Below are 27,777 nucleotides of genomic sequence, written 5' to 3' on the forward strand. Positions count from 1 at the left end.
AAAAGTTATCGCATCTAGAGAACTAGGGGAAAGATTTATGTAATTTTTATTTTATTTTTTACCAGTAATGGCAGCGATCAGCGATTTTTGTGACATTGCGGCGGACAGATCGGACACCTAAATGACATTTTTGACACTTTAGGGGGGACCTTCAAAATTATTATTTTTTTTTTTATATCATTTCCCTTCCCTATATAGACTGGCAGCTCTTGAAGGTTCAGTGAATTCTGGCCATTCTGATTGATGCAAATGATAAAGTGAAGCACTGCCTTTGAAGGCTATCCAATATTGTTTGCATGCTCTCCTTGATCTCCGTTTTTGGCGCATTTGTAAGTAAAACCAGAGACACCATAGTGTGACAGCTTTTTGAGTAGATTTGGTATAAGTAGTTGCTTGAGGGCCTTACTGTGACACATTGCCGTTGTAAATGCAGGTTTAACCCTTAGTTTGTTGAGACCTTCAACCTCCTCTGTGGGAGACCTGGTATATGGGCCCCTTAGTCCGGTTGGTGAATGGGTCATCAGTCTCCAGCGCTCAATGCCACCACAGGTATGGAGACACTTCTAAAGCCTCGTACACACGCAACGATTGTTGTCCAGTGTTGTTGTGTTGGTTGAAATGTGCTCTGTGCACACAAATTTTTTTTGGCCAACAAAAACCAACTTCAGAAGTGATGTCATGTGCTGGTTTACTTTCCGTGTATTTTTTCTTCTCTGAGCATGCTCAGTCTTGCTCATCTGATTTTTGTCTGCCGCAATCTGTACTGACTGACGAACAATCGGCCGTTCTGTTGGCGGCCAACAAAAATTTTATAGCATGCACACCAGATTTTGTTCGGCCGAAAAGTCGCTGTCAGTTGTCGGAATCATCATACTAACAAACCCATAATCGGCCGATCGGACGTTGCCAGAAAATTCACGGCCAACAATCGTTGCGTGTGTACGAGGCTTAAATCTTTACATGATTGATCAAGTGCAGTTTACTTTGATTGTTTGTATTTATGTATATGCTGCTTTTTCATTATTTAGTACTTACTGTATTTCTTAAATGCTTATCAGTAAAAATTCTTTGAAAATTCCTCATACATTTCCTTCAAGAAGCCATTTCGGCAAAACTGGTTGGAAACAAAAACACAGTGAATGATGCTTCCTTTTTACACTAAATATCTGTCTGTACAATAATGCTTTTAAATATTTCTGGAGAAATAAATGTTTATATTTTTATATACATGTATTTGTTACTTTGTGTCTGAGCACCCTAAAAGTCCCACACTCCATGTCCTTGTCTCTCTAGAACCCTGGTCCTCAGGACCCACTAACAGGCCAGGTTTGCAAGATAACTGAAATACATCCCAGGTGATATCATTTGCTGCTCAGTGATTGCATTACTCTAGTCTGCATCTCCCCAAGGTAATACTTAAAATCTGGCCTGTTAGTGGGCCCTGAGGACCGGAGTTGAGGACCACTGCTCTAGAATATTGGGATGTTGGAGCTCATATCTTTTCTATAATTGGTCCCAGCCACAAAAATCCATATACTAAAAATAAGTGCCTATACTGTTTAAAATCTAGCAATACACTGTCTCACCCTGCTCTGCACATGCTGTTATTCTATATTTTTTAGGCACTGTGCTGAATTTGTAGAGGCTGATCTGCTGAGAGCTTAAAGATTTACTGCTGCTCGTGGGCTCTGGGCTTCAGCAAAATGGCAGCCTCCAGCAAGAAGAAACAGTAACAATTCTGGAGGCAGTTTACAGCACACACAGATTTTGGTAGCAGAATTATTCATGTGGAATGTGTGTTCCTTGCTAAAGAATATTATTTTTATCAAGTTATGTGTAAAGTTCCATTTTAAGGCTCCCCCACCTGTGTTGGTCACAGGACCCAAAGCCTAAGGGGGAAATCAGAGTTTAGATTGGTTGAACCTGGACTCAGGCATGGGGGTGGAGAATGGACCCGTCATTAAAGAAGTTTACCTTTGGAAACATGTTACATGTTCCACCCGTTTTTAGGGTGCAACATGTAACATGTTTCAGCTCCTGCAGGCGCTCTCTAATCCCTCCCTTGTGGCGGTGGGCTAGGGATTTCCTCCCCGTACCCGCTGTCACTGTTTGAAAAGGGCATGGTGGTGTGGGGTTCCACCCACACAGCTGCATTATTTATTCACAGTTCTGTGAATGAATGCCTACAAGTACTGACAGCCTTTGCCCCCGACTACTACCCTTGCCCATGAAAGGTAAACGCAAACAGCTTACACAGTCTACAGGAGCCCTGGATTGCACCTGCAATCTGTTGATTTACATATGGACTGTCTGTTATATGCAAGAAGCAAGAGTCCAGGGACAGTCAGATGGTTGAGAGGAGATGGGAATAAGAATGAATCTTGTACCGTCAAACAAGTAACGGAGAACAGCCACCAACACTAAAAACACAAAAGAAGAAACCAAGCACAAAATAATTAATTTACAAGAATCAAGTATATACTGTACAAGGTGTTATCAAAACATTCTGAGAATAGTTTTGTAACACGCTAAAAGATGGCAGCACCTGGCTGCACGCACAGTCACAGGGAGCACCAACCTTCATAAGTCAGTGTGCCAAAAAACATTGTCATGTGTACGTCGGGAGCTGTGCACCTGGTGCTATTCTGGCCACGTGCGTTATCACCTCTGCTATTTGGACAGCAAATTAGAACGAACGTTGAGTTTCTCACTGGAAACAACATGCTCTCCCTTCTGCACCCACCCTACTCTCTAGATTTGGCTCCTGCGGACCTCGCCTATTCCCAAAGATGAGGATCTGGCTCAACAGTCGCTGTTTTGACACTATTGCAGAGATCCAGCCAAATCGCAGAAGGTGCTCGACATGCTTTGAAAAAAGGGCTTAAAGGACACATTCCAGAAGTGGCAGAAAAGCTGGGAGCACTGTATTGCTGCGCAAGGGGACTCTTTTGAAGGGGATAGAGTATAAACAAAGAAAAATTAAGTACTTTCTTGTAAACAGAGCTAGTCTCAAAACTTTTTGATACCAGCTTGTGTATATCACTAGTAATGGCGGCGATTAGCGACTTTTAGTGGGACTCCGATATTGCGGTGTACAGTTTGACACTATGTGGAAACCAGGGACACTAATAAAGTGATCAGTGCTAAAATATGCACTGTCACTGTACTGACACTAGCTGGGAAGAGTTTAAACAACCAGGGCAGTGATGATGAACCTTGGTACCCCAGATGTTTTGGCACTACATTTCCCATGATGCTTACCTACACTGCATCATGCACAGGGTGATCAAAGGGATAAATATGTGCTTAACCAGTGTTTATGTGTACATAGAGTGGTTTTTACTAAAGGATGCGCTGGATTTGATTCCCTGCTTCGCAGGAAAACAAAATCAACCATATCCCTACTGACAGGACAGAGCTTTGCATTGATTACACATGCAGAGCTCCATCCTGTGTCTCTCCTTGAGAATCAGTGGGCGCCGGCAGTCATCTATTGCCCAGCCCCTGCTGGTCGACTTCTGCTGTGACTAATCACAGTAAAAACGGCGCTCGTCATTTGTGCCCCTCTCTCCCAAACACATTCTGGTTGATTTACCAAAACTGGAGAGTGCAAGATCTGGTGTAGTTGTGCATGGTAGCCAATCAGCTTCTAACTTCAGCTTGTTCAATTAAGCTTTGACAAAAGACCTGAAAGCTGATTGGCTTCTATGTAGAGCTGCACCAGATTTTGCACACTCCAGTTTTAGTAAATCAACCCAATAGTCTACCAAGAGATAATTTGAATTGGAAGTGGAAGGGTGACAATTCTCCCTCTATTTTAACACCACACAACCCCAACTATTCAGTAGATCTTGCTCTCCTCTGCCAATCCCAGCATCACGCATAGCTCTAGTCACAAGCCTCACTGTTGGTCAAGGTGAAAGGCTTCTTCTCAGCAGTTTGCAATGACAGCCCAGAGCAACAGATAAGTACTGTACAATTGTGAGTGCAATTGCTAATAAATGCATAACCCTAGGGAAATTAATGGTATTGCACGGTATTGTAAGACTTACCTTAAAATGAAGCCCTCCAGCAGGGCTGTCACTGCTGACAAGGCTTACATCTTCACCAGGTATTCCTTCCAGGTTCGCGGGCTCTGGCCGTTTGAGTGACCGAGCCGCAATGATGTCACTACTGCTCATGCACAAGGGAGTCATGACCGTGCCACTGTGCTTGAAGGGATGGCATACTCAGTACTGCTTACAAAAAATCTGTTTGTTGTAACAGCTTAAAAAAGTGTTAGCTAGTGTTTGGCTTCAATTTGTTAGTGTATTAAAAGTTTTCTTTAATCTGCTAGTTTATCTAACATTCCCCCCCAGACTGACAAAGCCGCTGTCTAAATGTGCATCCTGTGCTCCTTCATCCAGCGTGGGGGCACTCTAATACAGGGAGGTGTGTTACTGATCAGATCACTAGGTAAAAAAAAAAAAAAAAGAATAAAACTAACACAGCCACCACATTTGAGGATTGGTAAGCTGCAATATATTATATTTTTGGTTTGGGGTTTAATATCGCTTTCATGAAAATAGAGTGACACACACAGCACAGAAGCATCCACTGGCCTTACTCGAGGAACCATATGGATTTTGGCTGCTAAGCGGAGGATCTCTCCGCTGATGCCTGCTAAAATAGAGGATAACAGGTCTGTGTCTGCTCTGCTGATGCAATGCAGACACAGACCACTTTCTTCTATGGGCAGACGGATGTAAATGACTGTTTACATTCTACTGTCTTCCGATCTGCCAGACGCATAGGGAATGGATCTCCATCTGTCTGTGGATAGTGGATAGGATCAGATCGGATGTTGGCAGATGTCAACGGACATACGTTCATTGACACCTGTTGCTCTATAGAGGGCAATGGAATATCCAATCGGGTCTGCCTAAAAACCCACAGGCAGATGCGATTGGTCACTCCCTGTGTGAAAGCAGCCTATGAAAATATTAAAGTGAACTTTTTGCCATTAGCTCAGATTGCCGTGTTTGCTAGCTAGCAATAGCAGGTTAATGAATGGTTTCAGGTGCTGCCTAGAACTGATCTAGAAACAGCAAAGGACTGGACAAAGACGCACACCATAAAGACGTTCTTTATTTACTTACAGTGAACAAAATAGAAATGGTAGAAGCTCTGTTGAGAAAATTTTCAAGGGTCACCACCTTAGGCTGTCCATGTTGACCTTTACACCCATTTTAAAGCACAGCTGTCATTTTGCTGTTGTAGCTTGTGAAACGAAAGACAGGTTACTACAGGCAACACAATCACTCCTTTCACAATCAGTTGCTTCTTCTGTTAGGGGAAGATATGACTCCTCCACTTCCCATTGTCCAGTAGGAGTGTTGCATCCCTGACACTGAAAGGTTCTGCTTGTCCCTTCCGATCACAATGTCACGTCATCTTGCTCTCAGACTTCTTCTGGTTTGGTCCGATGTATTTCTGTGGAGTGTAAGGTGGCTTCTCTATAATGTCTGTGCCCATATAGGGCTGCAAGACCTCAGGAACCCACACTCTGCCATCCTAAAAAAAAAGAACAAGGTAAGAGCATCTTCCAAACACAGTAAAAGAAAAAAACTAAAAGGCATTTCTCCTGTGCTTTCACACATTTGCTTGTGATTTGTCATTTTGCGATGCGTGATTTGATTTGCTTGTTAGTACTGTGCTTTATGCTATTAGTTGACTTGCAAATCTTAATTCTTGTGTATGTGTGTATATATATATATATACAGGGAGTGCAGAATTATTAGGCAAATGAGTATTTTGACCACATCATCCTCTTTATGCATGTTGTCTTACTCCAAGCTGTATAGGTTCGAAAGCCTTCTACCAATGAAGCATATTTGGTGATGTGCATCTCTGTAATGAGAAGGGGTGTGGTCTAATGACATCAACACCCTATATCAGGTGTGCATAATTATTAGGCAACTTCCTTTCCTTGGGCAAGATGGGTCAAAAGAAGGACTTGACAGGCTCAGAAAAGTCAAAAATAGTGAGATATCTTGCAGAGGGATGCAGCACTCTTAAAATTGCAAAGCTTCTGAAGGGTGATCATCGAACAATCAAGCATTTCATTCAAAATAGTCAACAGGGTCGCAAGAAGCGTGTGGAAAAACCAAGGCGCAAAATAACAGCCAATGAACTGAGAAAAGTCAAGCGTGCAGCTGCCAAGATGCCACTTGCCACCAGTTTGGCCATATTTCAGAGCTGCAACATCACTGGAGTGCCCAATAGCACAATAGCACTGAGAAGAGACATGGCCAAGGTAAGAAAGGCTGAAAGACGATCACCACTGAACAAGACACACAAGCTGAAACGTCAAGACTGGGCCAAGAAATATCTCAAGACTGATTTTTCAAAAGTTTTATGGACTGATGAAATGAGAGTGAGTCTTGATGGGCCAGATGGATGGGCCCGTGGCTGGATTGGTAAAGGGCAGAGAGCTCCAGTCCGACTCAGACGCCAGCAAGGTGGAGGTGGAGTACTGGTTTGGGCTGGTATCATCAAAGATGAGCTTGTGGGGCCTTTTCGGGTTGAGGATGGAGTCAAGCTCAACTCCCAGTCCTACTGCCAGTTTCTGGAAGACACCTTCTTCAAGCAGTGGTACAGGAAGAAGTCTGCATCCTTCAAGAAAAACATGATTTTCATGCAGGACAATGCTCCATCACACGCGTCCAAGTACTCCACAGCGTGGCTGGCAAGAAAGGGTATAAAAGAAGAAAAGCTAATGACATGGCCTCCTTGTTCACCTGATCTGAACCCCATTGAGAACCTGTGGTCCATCATCAAATGTGAGATTTACAAGGAGGGAAAACAGTACACCTCTCTGAACAGTGTCTGGGAGGCTGTGGTTGCTGCTGCACGCAATGTTGATGGTGAACAGATCAAAACACTGACAGAATCCATGGATGGCAGGCTTTTGAGTGTCCTTGCAAAGAAAGGTGGCTATATTGGTCACTGATTTGTTTTTGTTTTGTTTTTGAATGTCAGAAATGTATATTTGTGAATGTTGAGATGTTATATTGGTTTCACTGGTAAAAATAAATAATTGAAATGGGTATACTGTACTGTATATTTGATTTTTGTTAAGTTGCCTAATAATTATGCACAGTAATAGTCACCTGCACACACAGATATCCCCCTAAAATAGCTAAAACTAAAAACAAACTAAAAACTACTTCCAAAAATAGTCAGCTTTGATATTAATGAGTTTTTTGGATTCATTGAGAACATGGTTGTTGTTCAATAATAAAATTAATCCTCAAAAATACTAATTTGCCTAATAATTCTGCACTCCGTGTATATATACACACATATATATATATATATATATATATATATATATATATATATATATATATATACATACACACACACACACACACACACATATATATATATATATATATATATATATACACACACACACACACACACACACACACACACACACACACACATATATATATATATATATATATATATATATATATATATATATATATATATATATACACACATACACACACACACACGCATATATATATATATACACACACACACACATATATACACACACACACACACAGTATATATAAAAAAATATATACCTGTAAAACCTTGTAAGGCTAAAATATTTGGATTTTGCTGTATTAAAATGATGTGTCTAACTACACAATAAGCATGTTTGCTACCATTTAGGCTGCATTCACACCTGGGCGTGAGCATTTACAGATGATTTTTGAATGTTTTTTTAGCTGTATTAAGACTTGAGCGTTTCTGTTTCAGACAAAGGAATATGAATTACTAGGAGGAGATGGTTGCTTAGGCTTGAAAAATGCTCATTCTTAAGTGTGTTAAGGCCCTTTCTTTGAAGCCTGTTGGGTCAAAAATGCCTGATTCTTCTTCAAAAAGTGGCTCATGTACCTTTTAGGGTGTCCGGTGCTAAGGTACAGGTGCCAGTGCACTTATATGTGAACAGACATAATTCAAAAGCATAGGGTTTTGGTTGTTAAAGTAAAATTCCATCCTAAACGTAACTAGTCTTAAACATGTTCCATACCCCTTCCTAACAATTACACTGACAAACTTGTATAAAAAAAAAAATAAAAATTAAAAGAAGATGTATTTACTTACCATTTTCAGCTCGCTCTGGTCATGTGATCCCCTGTGTCAGCCAGCAGCAGTTACTGGTAGAGGGGAGAGAGTGCTTGACAATGGCTGGGAAAGGAATACCTAGGAGCAGTGATCCCATGTCCCAGCCATTTATGGTGCTTCCTCCTCTCCCCTGCAGCCACTGCTGGCTGACACAGGGGACAGGATCATGTGATTGGACTAAAAATAGTGAATTACAGTATATACATCGTTTTTTGACACAGGTTAGTCAGCACAGGTGTTAAGAGGGAAGAGAGAAAACATAAATACTCATATTTTTTCTTACAGGAGCCGTACAGCATGTACTGATCGCAGGTGCAATGTCCTGCTCTGTTAGAAAGTTGAAGGAAGTATCCGTAGACTACAAAGGGTGCTTATTTGCAGTGGCAGACAGGACTTGAATTATCTCCAAACAACAAAAAAAATTCCAGCTCAACTTACCAGCCAGCCTGCAGCAAACCAAATTGTCCTGTCTAACAATTCACGTTAAAAACCAGGGTTCATCTAGCACAAATTTGCAAATACATGCATAAGCTGCAGAGGCCACGTTACAGCACTCCAGTATCATCTGCTGTCCTAACTTTACATTTTGAGAGCTTCCATAGTAGGAGCACATATAGTGGATATAAAAAAAAGTCTACACACCCCAGTTAAAATGTCAGGTTTCTGTGATGCAAAAAAATAAGACAAAGATAAATCATTTCAGAATCTTTTCCACCTTTAATGTGACCTATCAACTGTACAATTCAGTTGAACAACAAAACTGAAATATTTTAGGTGGAGGGAAAAAAAAAAATAATAATATGGGTGCATAAGTGTGCACACCCATAAACTAATACTATGTTGACGCACCTTTTTATTTTATTACAGCACTCAGTCTTTTTGGGTATGATTCTATCAGCATGGCACATCTTTACTTGGCAATATTTGCACACTCTTCTTTGCAAAAACACTCCAAATCGGTCAGCTTGTGAGGTCATTTCCTGTGCACAGCCCTCTTCAGATCACCCCCACAGATTTCCAATTGGATTCAGTTCTGGGCTCTGGCTGGGCCATTCCAAAACTTTAATCTTCTTCTGCTGAAGCCATTTCTTTGTTGATTTGGATGTATGCTTTGGGTCGTTGTCATGCTGAAAGATGAAGCTCCTCTTAATGTTCAGCTTTCTAGCAGAAGCCTGAAGGTTTTGTGCCAATATTGACTGGTATTTAGAACTGTTCATAATTCCTTCTACCTTGACTAAGGCCCCTGTTCCAGCTGAAGAAAAACAGCCCCAAAGCATGATTCTGCCACCACCATGCTTCACTGTGGGTATGGTGTTGCGTAGTGTTGTTTTTGCACCAAACATGTTTTTTCTTCGTAAGAAAAGGCTTCTGTCTTGCCACTCTCCCCCATAGCTCAGACATATGAAGAATACGGGAGATTGTTGTCACATGTACCACACAGCCAGTACTTGCCAGATAACCCTGCAGCCACTTTAATGTTGCTGTAGGCCTCTTGACAGCCTCCCTGACCAGTTTTCTTCTCGTCTTTTCATCGATTTTGGAGGGACGTCCAGTTCTTGGTAATGTCACTGTTGTGCCATATTTTCTCCACTTGATAATGACGGTCTTCACTGTGTTCCATGGTATATCTAATGCCTTGGAAATTCTTTTGCACCCTTGTCCTGACTGTTACCTTTTAACAATGAGATCCCTCTGATGCTTTGGAGGCTCTCTGCGGACCATGGCTTTTGCTGTATGATGCGACTAAGAATGTCAGGAAAGACCTACTAGAACAGCTGAACTTTATTTGGGGTTAATCAGAGGCACTTTTAATGATGGCAGGTATGTACTGACTCCTATTTAACATGACTTTGAATGTGATTGCTTAATTCTGAACACAGCTACATCCCCAGTTCTAAGAGGATGTGCACACTTATGCGACCACATTATTCTAGTTTTTTTTTTAACCCCCCCAAAAAGATTTCAGTATGTTTTTCATTTGAGTTGTACAGTTTTTAGGTCACATTAAAAAAGGTGGAACGAGTTCTGAAATTATTTATATTTGTCTCCTTTTTTTCACATCACAGAAACCTGACATTTGAATAGGGGTGTGTAGAATTTTTATATCCGTTGTATATAATACTAGATAGACTGAGGGCAGGTATGCCTGGAGGGAGCCCAACCCTCCTTAAAAAGGCAGGGAGGCGCACTGGACACCCAGCAAATAGCACAATGGCAGCAAAGGTGTCCACTACGCCCCCCCCACCAAATAACCAGCGGTACAAACAAACAACACTTCCCAATCCTTTAGGGAGGGGTGGGCTCCCAAAGGCATACCTGTCCTCAATCTATCCATTAGTATATACTGTATGTGCTCCTACTATGGAGGCTCTCAAAATGTATAAAGTTGGGACTGCAGATAATACTGGGGTGCCGTGACCTCTGCAGCTTACGCATGTATTTGTAAATGTGTGCAAACTAAACCCCTGTTTTTAACATGAATGGACTCAGTTTTTCTCAGCGGGGGATCCATCCGCCGATCACACGCTGAGCAGGCGGATGGCAGCTCTGTCTTCGCGCTATGTGCGGAGACAGAGCTGTCAGGTCCCTGCTGTTCTCTATGGGGGAATCGGATGAGAACGGACCACCTGTCTGTTCTCATCCAATCCGTGGGATGGATGGAAAACTAGGTTTTCCATCCGTCCAGATTTGACAGATCGGATGTCACCCCTGACATCCGATGCCCCATAGAGATGCATGGGGCATCCGTTCAGATCCGCCTGAAAAACTGACAGGCGGATCTGAACGGTCCGCTAGTGTGAAAGGGGCCTTAGACACAATATAGTTCGGTTTGTTGCAGGCTGGCAAGTTGAGCTGGGAATTTTTCTTTGTTGTTTGACATGCATTGCCCTTCCTTGTACTCCTTGCTGTTAAGGCCTGTTATAGTTTGGGGCAGTTGCCGTTTGTTTGTACTTGTAGTTTCTTTATTCACGGATCCCTGGAAATGAATGACATGGCTGCGGTGGAGAAGAAGCCCTGCCCTCTGTCACAGGGTTCTTTTAAATACAGGTGTAAAATGCTCCAAAGGTGAACTTGGCCTTTAAGCATTTTGGAGCTTTTGAACAATGAAAGCTAACTGGCCACAATGAGAAACTTATCCACCCTTCATAAATCCCCCCTGTACCCCCCCCCCCGGCCCCCATTTCATACCTGCATCTCTCATTAGTTACCAACTGAATAGATGATTGGCATTTTAAACGTTTCAAAAGTCTCTAAAAACATGCCGGACAAGGCGTGCTATTTGACATTCTTTCTAGACTTTTATTGTAAAATACCCCTGAAAGGGGCAAAGAATCTAAAGCTGGCCATATGTTAGAATGTGTTTTGAAAAAAATATATTTGTTGTCAAACCTTTGTTTGATTTTCTAATTAGTAGTGGGGGCTGATGGATGTACATTTTCAACCATAGTTAAATTTGAAGTGGCAGGATGGAATATTTTTCTTGAACAAATTTTGAACAGTGTATTATGTGGATTTTGTTCAGCAAGTTACATTTATTTATAAATCAAATGTTAAAGCAAACAAATTTTGAAGGATATTCATGAAGTTATTGAATATACTGGGGATTTTTGTATGAACGTTGTTTAAAAATCTAAGTGTATGGCCAAAGGTGGCGTCACTTAAGCAATAAGATGAAATACTGTATGTGAAAAAGGTGACAAGTGTAATCTACAGGTGAGACATTCACCTTTAACTGGTTTGACTCCAGAAGGGCAATGATGAGTCGGGGAACTGCGCAGGCTGTACCATTAATCTGCAAGAGAGAAGATTAGATTATACTGTAAGATAAATAACCGAATAGAAATCAACATAAAAAAATAAATAAATACTATATATATATATATATATATATATATATATATATATATATATATATATATATATACACACACACACACACACACACACACACACACACACACACACAGTACATATACATACATACACACACACAAATTATATATATATATATATATATATATATATATATTTATTATCTCACAAAAGTGAGTACACTCCTCACATTTTTGTAAACATTTTATTATAGCTTTTCATGTGACAACACTAAAGAAATGACACTTTGCTACAATGTAAAGTAGTGAGTGTACAGCTTGTATAACAGTGTAAATTTGCTGTCCCCTCAAAATAACTTTACACACAGCCAATAATGTCTAAACCTTTGGCAACAAAGTGAGTACACCCCTAAATGATAATGTCCAAATTGGGCCCAATTAGCCAATTTGATGCGGTGTGCAGCATATGGTCCGAGCACTCACAGGCAGACCCCCCACCCCTTCAACTTCTGCAGCAATGCTGGCAGCACTCATACGTCTATTTCCCAAAGACAACCTCTGGTTATGACGCTGAGAACGTGTACTCAACTTCTTTGATCAACCGTGGCGAGGCCTGTTCTAAGTGGAACCTGTTTTGTTAAACCGCTGTATGGTCTTGGCCACCATGCTGCAGCTCAGTTTCAGGGTCTTGGAAATCTTCTTATAGCCTTGGCCGTCTTTATGTAAAGCAACAATTCTTTTTTTCAGATCCTCAGAGTTCTTTGCCATGAGGTGCCATGTTGAAATTCCAGTGACCAGTATGAGAGAGTGAGAGCGATAACACCAAATTTAACACACCTGCTCCCCTTTCACACCTGAGACCTTGTAACACTAACGAGTCACATGACACTGGGGAGAGAACATGGCTAATTGGACCCAATTTTGACATTTTCACTTAGGGGTGTATTCACTTTTATTGCCAGTGGTTTATACATTAATGGATGTGTGTTGAGTTATTTTGAGGGGACAGCACATTTACACTGTTATACAAGCTGTACATTCACTACTTTACATTGTAGCAAAGTGTCATTTCTTCAGTGTTGTCACATGAAAAGGTATAAATATTTACAAAAATTTACAAAAATGTGAGGAGTGTACTCACTTTTGTGAGATACTGTATATGTATATATATATATATATATATATATATATATATACACACACACACATATATACACACACATTGAACAAAATTATAAACGCAACACTTTTGTTTTTGCCCCCATTTTTCATGAGCTGAACTGAAAGATCTACAGTGTTTCTCCGAAAATAAGCCCAGGTCTTATATTAATTTTGGCACCAAAAGACACAGTAGGGCTTATTTTCGGGTTAGGTCTTAGCTGTAATGTGCTGTCCTCCCTAAAGTATATGAGGAAAGCAGTGCATGAACCACACCCGGATGCAATGGATAAAGAAGTCAGGTGAACATCCAGTATAGAAAGGGTTAACAGTTTATTGGTATTGATAAACGAAAAACAAAGTACATAAAATGCTTACATCCCCTGGGCTGGAGTGGACAAGGGCACCTGGCAGCAAGAAACACGAGTGCGAGGAGGTCAGTCTCCCAGGACCGCTAATTGGTGTGTGCACAAAGCTGGAAACCAGCCGGCGCAAGGATGAAAGGACTCTGCTGTAGTTCTGGAGCGGTGACATCAGCTGGACAGGCGCCACTTGCGGGGAAACACCAGGAACCAGGGTGAAACACAAGCTATATGGTCTACATGCCTCGCGCTATGCGGCCTATCAAGTCATGATGACTTGATAGGGCGCAAAGCGCGAGACATGTAGTCATGGCGACCATATAGCTTGTGTTCCACCTTGGTTCCTGGTGTTTCCCCGCAAGTGGCGCCTGTCTGGCTGATGTCACCGCTCCAGAACTACAGCAGAGTCCTTTCATCCTCGCTGGCTGGTTTCCGGCTTTGTGCACACACCACTCAGCGGTCCTGGGAGACTGACCTCCTCGCACTCGTGTTGCTTGCAGCCAGGTGCCCTTGTCCACTCCAGCCCAGGGGATGTAAGCATTTTATGTAATTTGTTTTTTGGTTATCAATACCAATAAACTGTTAACACTTTCTATACAGGATGTTCACCTGACTTCTTTATCCATTGCATCCCGGTGTGGTTCATGTGCTGCCTTCCTCATATACTTTGTCCGTATCAGCACCCTTCCTATGCTCGCTGGCTAGCAGCAGAAAAACCGCCGGGGGAGCCTCACAGGCTTATTTCTATCCCTCCACCCTAAAGGCACCCCAGGAGCGCCCGATTTGTGATTATTGCTTTGACTTCTGGACTGGATTTTTTCCTATGGCTGCCCTGGGTGCCAATCTCTTACTGAGCCCATAGTTGGCTAACAGCAGAACAACCGCTGGGAAACCTCACAGGCTTACTTCTATCCCTCCACCCTACAGGCACCCCAGGAGTGCCTGGTTTGTGATTATTGCTTTCTCTTCCCTCCCTGCCTGTCAGGAATCCCATGTGAACCTAGTTTAGTGTATGTAAAAATCCTAGAATCCACTTTATTTGTGTTTTATATACTGTCCAATGTGTGTTTCTGTAATAGAATAGTGTGAAATACCTGCGGTACCACGCTGCTGAGCGCTCAGCTAATCTCATGCTCTGTCCTTCTCCTCTCAGCCCCTCCCCTCTGCAGTGTTCACAGAAGCGCGAGTATTAGATTAGAATAGTGTGAAATACCTTGGTTACATCGCCGCTCAGCTGATATGCCGCTTTGCTTCCTTCTCTTCTCCCCCGCTGACAGCTGGGGGTCACGGAAGCGCCGACCCGCGATGTAACAAAGGTATTTCACACAATTCTAATCTAACTCGGCGCTTCCGTGTACACTGCAGAGGGGAGGGGCTGAGATCCCCCTCTGACAGCTATGAGAGGAGAAAGACAGCAGAGCAGGGAATCAGCTGAGCGGTGATGTAACAAAGGTATTTCACACTATTTGATTACAAAAACACACACTGGACATTATATAAAAGACTAATAAAGTTTGTGCTAAGATTTTACATACACTAAACTAGGGCTTATTTTCGGGGTAGGGCTTATATTGCAGCCCTCCCCCAAAATAACAGTAGGTCTTACTTTCAGAGTAGGTCTTACTTTCGGGGAAACACGGTAAGACTTTTTTATGTACACAAAAGGCCTATTTCTCTCAAATATTGTTCACAAATCTGTCTAAGGCCCCTTTCACAGGGGTGCACCGCCCAACGGAGTCCGTTCTATGGGGGAATCTATCCACCGATACCCGCTGAGCAGGCGGATGACAGCTCCGTCTCCGCTCTGTGTGCAGAGACAGAGCTGGCATATCTCCGCTGTCCTATATGGGGAGATCGCATGAGAATGGACCACCTGTCCGTTCTCATCTGATCCAATCCTCCAGATGGATAGCAAATAGGGTTTCCATCTGTCCGGATTTCACGGACAGGTTTGGATAGCAGCAGGTGTTAGTGGAGAGAGCTCCGCTGACACCCGCTGCCCCATAGAGATGCATGGAGCATCCGATCCGGTCCGCCTAAAAAACTGACAAGTGGATCGGATCGCCCGTGTGAAAAGAGCGGTAATCTGTGTTAGTGAGCACTTCTCCTTTGCTGAGATAATCCATCCACCTCACAGGTGTGGCATATCAAGATGCTGATTAGACAGCATGATTATTGCACAGGTGTGCCTTAGGCTGGCCACAATAAAAGGCCACTCTAAAATGTGCAGTTTTATCCCACAGCACAATGCCACAGATGGCGCAAGTTTTGAGGGAGCATGCAATTGGCATGCTGACTGTAGGAATGTATACCAGAGCTGTTGCCCGTGAATTGAATGTTCTTTTCTCTAGGCAAGCCATCTCCAAAGGCGTTTCAGAGAATTTGGCAGTACATCCAACCGGTCTCACAAACACAGACCACGTGTAACCCCACCAGCCCAGGACCTCCACATCCAGCATCTTCACTTCGAAGATTGTCTGAGCCCAGCCACCTGGACAGCTGCTGCAACAATTGGTTTGCATAACCAAAGAATTTCTGTACAAACTGTCAGAAAGAGTCTCAGGGAAGCTCATCTGCATTGCTCATGGTCCTCATCAGGGTCTCGACCTGACTGCAGTTTATCATCGTAACCGACTTGAGTAGGCAAATGCTCACATTCAATGTCATCTGGCACTTTGGAGAGGTGTTCTCTTCACGGATGAATCTTGGTTTTCACTGTACAGGGCAGATGGCAGACAGCGTGTATGGCATCGAGTGGGTGAGAGGTTTGCTGAGGTCAACATTGTTGATCGAGTGGCCCATGGTGGTGGTGGGGTTATGGTATGGGCAGGCGTATGTTATGGAGAACGAGCACAGGTGCATATTTTTGATGGCATTTTAAATGCACAGAGATACTGAGATGAGATTCTGAGGCACATTGTTGTGCCATTCATCCACGACCATCACCTCATGTTGCAGCATTAAAATGCAGGGCCCCATGTTGCAAGGATCTGTACACAATTCCTGGAAGCTGAAAACATCCCAGTTCTTGCATGGCCAGCATGCTCACTGGAAATGTCACCCATCGAGCATGTTTGGGATTCTCTGGATCCGCGTATACGACAGCGTGTTCCAAGTCCTGCCAATATCCAGCAACTTCGCGCAGCCAATGAAGAGGAGTGGACCAACATTCCACAGGCCACAATCAACCAACCTGATCAACTCTATGTGAAGGAGTCAAGTTGCATTGTGTGAGGCAAATGGTGGTCACACCAGATACTGACTGGTTTTCAGACCCCTCCAATACAGTAAAACTGCACATTTTAGAGTGGCCTATTATTGTGGCCAGCCTAAGTGCTCACTAACACAGATTTAGACAGATTTGGAAACAATATTTGAGGGCAATAGGCATTTTGTGTACATAGAAAAATTCTTAGATCTTTGAGTTCAGCCCATGATAAATGGGGGTAAAAACAAAAAAGTGTTGCATTTATAATTTTGATCAGTATATACACACTGTGTGAAAGTTATAGTGTCTACAAACACTGGTATATGCACACTGAAATTTACACAGCTATAGACGCTTCACTGCAGTGATTAGTGACTCATAGTGGAACGGTGATCGTGTGGCAAGCAATTTGGCGCTAGCTATTGCTGGCTGGTAGGTACACAAACCTAACTGACTCTGACATCAATAGTGACACTAATACAGTGATCAGTGCTAATGCTGTATACTGCACTGTACTAAAGATAGTGGCTAGGCAGGGGTTAACATCTAAGAGCAACCAAAGGATTAATTGCGTGCCCAACAATGTGTAATGTGTGCAGATTTTATTTAACTGTCTGGTTAAACAACCAGCTCGCTGTTCACAATACATATAGTTCTGTGCTTTTGTACAGTCCATTGAGCTGCTTTTTGTAAACACAGAACTGTGAGTAATTGGGCACAGACAATCAGCTAACTTCAGCCAAAATCATTGGCTGAAATCAGCTGCCAAACCCGTGCTGTGTCCAATCACAGCACGGATCGGCAGGGGGAGCATGCATGCACATAATCTGGGTGGGTGGCAAGCGGCTAAACCTTTTTTGTATTTACCTTGCCTGTCTCATGCATTTCACCTTAAAAGCAAAACAAGTTGCACAGCTTACTCACCGTGTGTGCATGACGGAGCTCGTCATTAGGTCCCTGGTACATGATGTTCAACCGACGGCTTTGGTAATCGGTACAGTTTGATGCACTGGAAATCTAGAGGTCACAGAAAGAAAATATCAGCATTGATGAGCAAAGGGTTCTAAAGTAGTTGTAAAGGCCTTTTCCTTCATGCAAAATCTTTTCTTTGTCTTTACAGACAGTTCTCGGCATTGACAACAACCCCACAAAACATGCGCTTACTGGAAAAGCAATCTTTTATGTTCATAGGATTATCACTCTAGGTGTGTCACTCTGTGTTCTAACACCTGTCCTAAAGTAAGCCCAATTTTACTGTGCTGTCTAATCCACTGCTAACACATTCACTACCAGGCTGCAAATAAAGAATATTGGTCTGATATCTGTGAACCTGCTTGTGCCTCTTTTTTCTTAAGCTGAACATTTTCACCGTAGCATGTGTTAGAATTTCAGCTGGTAATGAGGGGGTGATGGGGAGAAGAGTTTTACAGATTTCAAGCAGCACAGATAAAAATTAAGAAAAAAAAGAAATAAATAAAAGTAAAGTTCTGCTCTGCTGCCCCCAGCTGGAGGTAATCAAGTATTACACCAGATTACAAAAATCTGTTTCTTGAACATATTATAGTGAAAGTGTCTCCTTGAATATACACAGGGCCAAGTTGTTTGGCAGTTAATGTCCCAAGTTACCTCTCCATATTTCCCTCTTCCTGGCATCCATGCCTCTATGTCATACTTCCTATAGGCAGGTAGGCCCAGTTCATGAGTCGGCATCTCTAAAACCCTGAAAGGCAAAATATATTAATAAATGCTGTAGTGGTAAGTAAAAAGATAGACTCCGTACTACTGGAACACCATCCCACTCAAGTCTATGGATTGTGAATGCGTGGGCAGCCTGACTGGCAGGCAAAAGGGAAGACCACCACCAGAGGAGGTAAGTAAGCTGTGTATATTTAGGCGACTGGGAGGTTAAGGAAAAAAACGATTAGCTTGTTCTTTAACAATGACTGTCTACATTTGTCTTTCAGGAAAGGTTTTTTTGTTTTTAAAGAAAGGCTCAAGGAGAAACGCTGCAGAATGAGGCCGAGGTGAAACAAATCAAACACTTACACATATAGTACTTAAAAATAATCAATATAACAGAAAACTGAAGAGCTCTACTGAACACAATTAGTAAAGCCAACTTCAATCTTACTAAAGAAAACCCCTTTTTCTGAGGGTTATGAAACAAAAAAAAAAAAAAAAAAAAAAACACAACAACTCCCCCCCCAGACTGTTTTCCAGGAAGAATATAAAATATTTTTTTGCTTGCAGTCACATTTTTCCCTTCTCAAAATGTTATTATAGCTGGGCTAGCTAGTAAGAACTAGGAAACATAGCTAGCTTCCCATGGAAGCTTTCATTGTCGTTTGTAACAGGGGTGAGTTCTGACTTGAAAGTTACAGTCTCTCTCACCACAAGTATATTTAGGGCCAACCCCATAAAAAAAAAATTTAGGTTTTGTGTTCTTGATGACAAGTTCAATCAATCACTTGTTTCTTTTATCTTTTGCATCCTTCAGTATTGGGTGCCTCCATAGCAGAATGCCTAGTTCCTTGCAGCCATGGCCATTCAAAGACAAATAATGATGCTACCCTCCCCTGATGGAGTCTGAATAGACCGACAGCACTGGGAAAATGACACATCCTTATGCGTTAAGAGAGGGTGGCAGAAGCACACACTACTGTGGAAAAATCTCACCTATCAGTTCTCAAAGCCATTGCTGGTCAACTTATTAGATAGAGAAGGCCTTAAGTGTGGACTGTGATTTCAGTATACAACAATGAAAACAGCATTTATGAACGCCTATCACATGAGAGGGTAGGAGAACAAGCAGTATAGAGGTCTGCTTTAACTGTACAGAATTTTTTGAAATAGTCATTAGAACTAGGACACAGTAACCCATCTTAGCACATGATGATGCACAGCAGTTCAGCAACACAACAAAAAGATGAATGCAATGCTTACTTAAAGTGTAAACCAAGCTCTGAAAATATCTCTTTCTGCAGCTGAAGGAATTCATCAAGCAAATCCTGACTTTCGGTCCCGCTTTCAGCAGCTGTGACCCCAAACATCTCTACCTGAGGGGGGGAGGAGAACAAGTTAAAAGTCTGGAAGCAAAGCGGTGAATAATTCTTTGAAACTCATGCTGTAGTGTAATAATGCCCATAGATGTAAAACTGGGGCCCCAAGACTTATATTCGCTTCAGTTGAGCATGATTTGAAAGGGGGAATTTGATTGGGTGGTAGCCGCAATTTAGTCAGTGCTGAAATTCACTTAGACCTTACTAGTAAGTAATAAAAGTACACATCTTGTCAAGGTTTTTGTATGATTTTAGCTGTGCTGTCTGATTTAAAGGATAAATCCTTTTGTAACATGTTACACCCAAATTCAGGGTGTAACAAGTTACAAATGTACTGGCCCCCCATTCCCCCGATCCCTCGTTTTGGCAGAAATCGGGAGATCTTCTCCCCCCTGATTGCTGCCACAATCTAAATAAACTGTGGCTGTGTGGGCCTCCACCTGGCCAGCCGTGTAATTCATTTACAGTGTTCTGTGAATGAATAAACAACTAACAGCCTTTGTGGCTGTCCGCTTGTAGTTCTCAATTAACAACCATGGCCCTTTTGAGCACTGTGGTAGTTCACGGATTCTTCCTGTAAGTGAAAAACTGCCTGCCCGTGCGAGGTACAAGCAGCCAGCTTACACTGACAGTCTGCATTAGACCTGCGTGGAATCAGCGATCTACTTATCACTGGTGCAATGCTTTCCAGGCTCCTAAAAAAATAAAAAAAAATACATGTTCAGTGACTCAGCCGCATAGTCTAATGCCCGTGTTGTCTAGTAGTGTCTATCACTAGTTTAAAAAACCTGTACTGAGTTTAATACAGGTCTACCACTGCTATCCTCCTGATTGCTAGTCGCCTAGCGGTCTCGCGGTCTCTGACTCAGTATTTCTTCTACAATCCAGTACAAGCATGCTGATTGCTGATTAGAAAGCCAGAGTCAAGTCAAATATGCATACCTGGTCTGCCTCACTGACTTAGAAACTACCCTGGCATTTTTTTCATCGAGAAAGGCCAGATAACTAGCATTTAAAGGAGAAGAGGACAGGTTTCCTTTAAGAGAAGATAAGGAGACAGACCTTGGTAAAATGGTGAACACGGTAGAGACCCCATGTTTCTCGGCCTGTGTCTGTCTCCGCTCTGTAGCATGTGCTGCAGCAGAGAGTTCTGGGAAAAAAAGAAAGAAAACTTATTACCATATCAGTACCTGACACCAGGAAAAATAAAAAAATAGGCAAAAAAGTCAAACTGGTAGCAACAAATAAAGGGGTTACAGTCATAAAGTGATAGTAAACACACACCATTTAATTTACATTGTCCCTTCTATATCTGTATGCGGATGATGGCACTGTAATTATTTTAATAGAAAAACATCCATATACAGCTGTCACATGACCCAGATCTTTCCCAGTCCGTCTGCAGGGAAACATAAGCAGAAGGAGCTTCTAGTCTTCTGCTGCTGGTCACATGTTCAAAAAAAAAACACATCTTTTGGAATACAGAGTAAAAATAAATAATATAAATAAACAGTTTTAAATTGTCTTAGGGCTCTTTCACACGGTCCGCCTCCGTAGGCGGATCCGTGTTGCTCAGCGGGGATCGATCCGCGATCCCCGCTGAGCCGGCGGATGACAGCTCCGTCTCCGCTTGCAGAGCGGAGAGGGAGGTGTCTCAGCACCCGCTGCCCTCTATGGGGGATCGGATGAGAGCGGACCGCTTGTCCGCTCTCATCAGATCCGCTCCGCTCCGATTACTGAACGGATGGAAAAATAGGGTTTCCATCCGTCCAGATTTCAGCACAGGATCGGATGAGGATGGCAGAGGGTGTCAGTGGAGGTGTCTCCGCTGACACCCGCTGCCCCATAGAGCTGCATGGAGGATCCGATCAGATCCGCATAAAAAACTGACAGGCGGATCTGATCGGACCGCCCGTGTGAAAGAGCCCTTACTAATATATACATTTGAGGCCCCTTTCATACTTGTGCAACTTGTCATGCAACTTTGGTCATCAGAGTTGCACGACATGTCGTTTGCCATGTTTTCCAATGATACCCATTCATATATGCGCAACTTAAAGTTGCGGCAACTTCAAAGTAGTTCCTGCACTACTTTGGCCCGATTTTAATGCGTTTTGAGGTCCAAAGACATAGACATTGCTTCAAGTCCAGTCAAAATCGCGGCAACATAATCGCAGCAAAATCGCGGTAAAATCGCGCGGCTTTCAAGTCGCACAAGTGTGAAAGGGGCCTAAAATCAACTCTTTATTATTTTTTGGGCAATAACATGGTGTAGGCAGATTTATGCCAGTCACAGGCTGCCATGCCACTCCAGCCTGTGTTTTAGAATAAGAGGTAGGCAAAGCCTCCATTAATCTACATGTAATATCCTGTCCCAATTGTGTTTAGCTGATTGGTAGGCATGGAGGAGGAGGGAGGGAATGGGCTATCATTTACCACTGTGTATACACCCACATATGTGACTCTATAGGCATATGTATGGGCTGCTCAGATGTGATATGAAGAAAGTGCACAGCATAGAAACTCACTGAAAACTGAGCATGTGCAGAGTTGCCACCACAGCTGTAAAATCAGTAGCTGAGTTGGGGACATGGACAAAAAGTGGTGATAAGGAGCAGCAGAATCAACCAAGTTTTTTTGCAGATACAGAATTTCATAGTGACTGAGTGAGTATAAACAGCGTGTAATACATAATTTATTGATTATTTTTTATGATGTGGGTTTAGTGACACTTGAGCCGCTAATATACTGCCTAAAGAAAAGAAATGAAGGCAAAGGGATCCATAGTAAGTAGTTGCAAAAGGGGAAAAGAAGAAATGAAAAAGGCATGAAAGGCAGATAATAACATATTACTGACATACACAACTCACCTCACTGGAAGATCTGACAGTTGTACTGCATGATCCATAAAGTACCCTGTTTTGAATAAAAAGAGCAAGCAGCAGAATCAAACACTAATTTTACTTTCTGATCAAGTGTGCAAAGTGAAGCAGTGTGTGCAGAAGGTATAGTACAGTATAAACAGCACAGCTATGTGCGTGTATATTATAAAGCACAGCATAAAGATTAGTAGTGTGTGTATATAAAGTAGAGGACAGCGTCTGTATAAGCTATAATACAGCCTGTAGAGTGTGTAAAGCCTATAGCACAGCTGGCAGAGTTGAGCAGTGTGTGTACACAATGTACAGCACAGTGTACAGAGTGGATCAGAGTGTGTATAGCATAAATTACAGCCTACAAAGTGAGGTAGAGTGTGTAGAACATACACACACAGCCCACAGAGTGCAAAAGTGGGATAATTATGTACAATAGGGCCCAGAATATAGAATGGTCTGTATATCTCAAACGGCATTCATTAGCCCACAAGTGTCAAACAAGGCCCTGAACCGAATCTGGCCCGTCTTGCCATTTCATGTGGCCCTTGCACCCAAGACATTTTCAGCCATAACGTGGCGGCACTCCATTCAGTCAACTCTGGCTCCTGTCCTCAACTTCCCGCTCACCAACTTCAAGAGGCCTTCTGTGTTTACAAGGACATCTTTCCTATCGGTGACTCATCAATACCTGCCTAGCCTGCACTCACGGTGGGGACAAAAGAGATGCAAGTGTAGTAGGGATGGGGCATCAGGTTGTAAGCTGAACTGTGATCCTCATCTATGCCCAGGCCGACAGATGCGTACCAATGATCTCCCTTGCAAGTGAGAGAGAGAAAGAGCTGTCTACAGTGCCCGGAGTACTGGACCTGGGCCAGGTAGGCGAGATACGAGGAAGCTTTTGTAGTGGGAGAGATGAGGGCTGTGGAGGGAGAGGTCTGTAGAGGTGGGGGATGGGGGAGAGTGGTGCATAGGTCAGAGCTGAGGAGGGGTGGAAGTGAGATGTATCCAGCCTGTGAGAAAGAGTTGAACCCTGTACACAGTGCATAGCACACCCCTAAACCCTGCATATTCTTACAGATGCATAATGCTCATGCGGCCCGCCATGAAATTGAGTTTGACATCCCTGCATTAGGCTAACTAATAAAAGGAAACCAGTGCTAAGAAAAGCATATAGGTTTCCAAAGCTGACCCCTCCATCTAGGAATTCTACCTGCCTAGCTTCTTTATTTCTTTGAGTCAATGGCCTAGAACATGCATGCAGAAGGTGATGTCAGAATTCCTTATCTGCATTTTGTTCCAGGTGAGAAAATAAATAAAGCAAACCTGTGCAGGGCAAAGCAAGAAATGCAATCTAACAAGCATCAGAAGTGAAAGAGCAATGTTACCTGCAATGCCAACTTCTGAGGTGCCAGCCAGGTGCAGATCAGGGTGTGAGGATGGATCCAGACTGTAAACTTGGGAGCTGTGGGCACCAGGCCTCATACCACAGCCTTCCTGAGACACGAGGTACAACAGAGATGTCAGGAAGAGAACATAAAGGGCAAGGAACATGACAGACACAACAACCAAATGTTGGGGGGTTCAACAGTTACATATTCAGAACTATAAAAACCTTAATTTCCAACCCTTTTCTGGAACTGCTAGTTCTCGGTCATGCTGATCCTCCAGCTTCCTGATAAGTCAGAGACTTAGAAAAAGTATAAACCAAGTTACAGCAGAACGATTAACCTGCATATTTGTCCTGGGCCACTGACTTACTTAGGATTCACGATGAAGCATCAGCAAGGCAGACCAGTAGTATTTTCCAAAAGGGGGATAGGAATGGACACAACCATTTTCCTCATCACAGATTCCCTTTAAACTAGCCTTACATCAGGGGATATTTTTTGTAAATGATTACATCACTCAGAAGCCTATTTTACACTCAACCCCCATAATTGACATTCTACATTTTTCCCCAATAGGCAGAGCAGCATGATACTAGCTTATCTCTGCTGTATGCAACAAGTACTGTATACAATTAGCCAACCTATAGGCACTAGCTCTCCATACATGATATAATCTGACAGTACAATCAACTTTAGATTTAATAAAATATATAAGCTATCTTAATTATAATTAATTTGTATTCAGACAAAAAACTCTTGCACTGCAAAGCTTGAGGTGGTAAGGCTTGCTTCACACAGGCTTCAGCTTTTAAAAGAGCAGTATGAACAGCAAGCTTTTACAAGGCATCTGCGAAGCTTTCAGCAAGCTTTTTGAAGTTTTTAAAATACCATTCAGCTCCAGTTTGTAAATGTTGAAGACAGACCCTAAAGGGAGTGCTTATTGCTACTTTAAGTAAGCTGCTAGCAGGCTTCAGATCCACTTGAAGCTTGCTGAAAGCCTGCTAGCAGCTTGTATAAAGCAACAATCAATACTCCCACCAATAGGATCCAATGATAACATTTCCAAATAGAAGCTGAAGGTTGCTTCAAAAGGCTTAGGAAAAGCTGCACAAAGCTCACAGCAAGTATTTTAAAAGGTTACTCTTCACACTTCTACTATACAAGCTGAAGCCCATGTGAAAGTCAGATCGCAATATGTGTAATGAACTTTAAGCTGGGTATAAACTAGTAGACTTTCAAACGAAAATTTGTTAGAAAATTCTCAGTACATTCGAATGTCATTCTAAAGTAGTTCAAGATTTAATTTGCTTTTAAATTAGGTTTCAGAATGAATGGACTGAATGCAAACCACATACACAGTTAGCAATTCATTCACTCAAGGAAAATCTTCCATTCTGCTCCTTCAAATTTTCTCACCACTGTTGTCAAAAACAAAACGCCAATTTGACACCACTAATTATTAGTAAATTTCACCAGTGTATACCCTGCTTTAGTCATTTACACTTTTATTAGGAAAACAATAAAGACAGAACTTACGAACACAGCTCCTCTCAACATGTCAGGAACAGACATGGGGATAAAACCCTGCAGGGGATAAGAGCGAGGAGTGAATGGTTTTCATTAGTACTAGGCATTCCTTTACACAGACCAGTGCTAGTCAGGCAATGTATTTCGTTTTTAACAACATTCAATTGCAGATCATGTGACAGAATAGATCAATGCAGACAAATACCAACAGCTTTCACCATCACTGTGAAATTAACAAAATTGTTAGCGTTAGGCTGGCTTGATATACAGATATGAGAAGATAGTCAAATGAACTAGACTTTTGTTAAATCAGAACATTGGCAAAGATTTACAAAAAAAAAGATAAAAAAATAATGTTCTTTAGCAAGGAACATACATTTCACATTATTAATTATGTTACCAATGTTAGTCTGTGCTGTAAATTGCTTCCAGCATTGCTCCTGTTTCTTCTTGCTGGAGGCTGCCATCTTGCTGAAGCCCAAAGCCAAAGAGCCGGTTAACATTGGTGCGACAATCGCTCCGACTTTGAGAGCACAAATCGAATGACATGTAAAAATCAATGTTTCCCTCCGAGGCCGGTTTTAACTGGTCCGACTCGTGTCGGTTTGACTTTGGAAAAGGTTCCTGCACTACTTTGGTCAGACTTCTGTCCAATTTCAGCCGATAGAAATGAATGCAAGTCGTATCCAAGTCGGATCAGCATCTTAACTGATCTGACCTGTGACTTGTGTGCAGAGGCAATATTAGTACTGCAAAATGTATTGTAAGACCCAAGTTGCACTGATCTCAAGTCGGATCCTGTTCATCAAAGTCTGACCGATGTTGCAGGGGAAAGTCGGATGGGAAGTCGCAGGACTTTCATGTCGGAGCAGTGTGCACCTGGCCTAAATCATAAAGTGGAATCCCGTCGATTTAACGGTTTTAAAAAACAGTTACATTACTGGAATGCTGGGATTGCTAACTGTAACATTTCCTTGTGTCCTCAACAAAAAACTGTCAAACCATCAAATGGCTGGTGTCATAACTGATCACATGTGCAGCACCATTGCAGATGCAGATCAAACAGAAGCAGCTTTCTTGGCTGCAAAGGATAGGAGGGTTTAATTCCGCTTTAAGGCTGTCGGCAGATTGGCCTCTACAAATTTGGCAGTGCCTAAAAATAGAAAGCAACTAAGCATGTGCAAAGCAGGGTGTTACTGGATTTTAAACAGTATAGACACCTATTTTTAAATGTTGTCCATACATAGCTATACCTGCAAAAGGGGCCAGCCTAAAGTGATCTAGCAGGACTTCATTTTCTGACTAAAGTTTCACTTTAACTTGTTAAACACATCAAATATACATACATAAATTTGTTTTGCACGTTTCTGCAACCCCCTGCACAGTGTGCTGTCAATCTATGGAAACATGCTTAATGGGAGATAAGAGCACAGAATGACCTCATTATACTGGTGCGTCTTTATTGGCCAAGTCGGCAGGATCAGGATGGGTCAGTGACCAAGTAGCATTGCTTAACTTTACCTGAGAAGAGTCAGGTCAGTGACCTAGCTACTCTGTCTCGCATGGATGCCTAAAATCACCAGACAGGCTGACCATAATTACTAATCTTTGGCAGGTAAACATTGCATAAACATGCGTTTGTAACTCTTTGGCTGCTTCCCCCCCCCCCCCCAAATAAAAAAAAAAAAAAAAAAAACACATGTTAAAGAGGTTGTAAACCCCCCAGAAACACATAATGAGCTAGTATGCATCGCATACTAGCTCATTATGAAATACTTACCTTAGAACGAGCCCCCGCCGCGCCGTCCACTCACCTGTATGACGGGCGACATGTCTAGTCGCCCGTCTTCTGGGATCGCGGCATCCGGCCATCTGATTGGCCGGAGCCACGGTGACGTCACTCCCACGCACGCGCGCGGGAGCCGACGGTCACGGCACGGAGCTCTGAAGGAACGGCACGAGCCGTTCCTTCAGAGCGCATGCGCCAGTGACGTCACTGGCTGCATGTAAGGTAAATATCTCCTAAACGGTGCATGTTTAGGAGATATTTACAGTACCTATAGGTAAGCCTTTTCATAGGCTTACCTATAGGTACAAGTTACAGAGGAGGGTTTACTTCCTCTTTAAACAGACTGGTACATTTCAAACATCTCCAAACTCAAATTCACAAATAAAATCC

General features: G+C 42.5%; 1 protein-coding gene across 1 annotated transcript in view; it reads right to left on the reverse strand.

The window, feature by feature from the left end:
- Window positions 1-5,166: 5,166 nt before the first annotated feature.
- SARS2 (seryl-tRNA synthetase 2, mitochondrial) overlaps window positions 5,167-27,777 on the reverse strand; it is a 50,093-nt gene continuing 27,482 nt past the window's right edge. The window contains exons 8-16 of the mRNA XM_082263992.1: window positions 25,608-25,655; window positions 24,069-24,177; window positions 22,678-22,723; window positions 20,870-20,957; window positions 19,692-19,804; window positions 18,375-18,468; window positions 17,673-17,765; window positions 11,915-11,980; window positions 5,167-5,553 (exon numbers count right to left, since the gene is read on the reverse strand). Of these exons, the coding sequence (XP_082120118.1) occupies window positions 5,425-5,553; window positions 11,915-11,980; window positions 17,673-17,765; window positions 18,375-18,468; window positions 19,692-19,804; window positions 20,870-20,957; window positions 22,678-22,723; window positions 24,069-24,177; window positions 25,608-25,655 (786 nt within the window). The 3' untranslated portion in view covers window positions 5,167-5,424. The remainder of the gene's footprint in view (window positions 5,554-11,914; window positions 11,981-17,672; window positions 17,766-18,374; window positions 18,469-19,691; window positions 19,805-20,869; window positions 20,958-22,677; window positions 22,724-24,068; window positions 24,178-25,607; window positions 25,656-27,777) is intronic.

This window comes from Pelophylax lessonae (assembly GCF_965119305.1).
Source record: "Pelophylax lessonae genome assembly, chromosome: 7".
Lineage (NCBI taxonomy): Eukaryota > Metazoa > Chordata > Amphibia > Anura > Ranidae > Pelophylax > Pelophylax lessonae.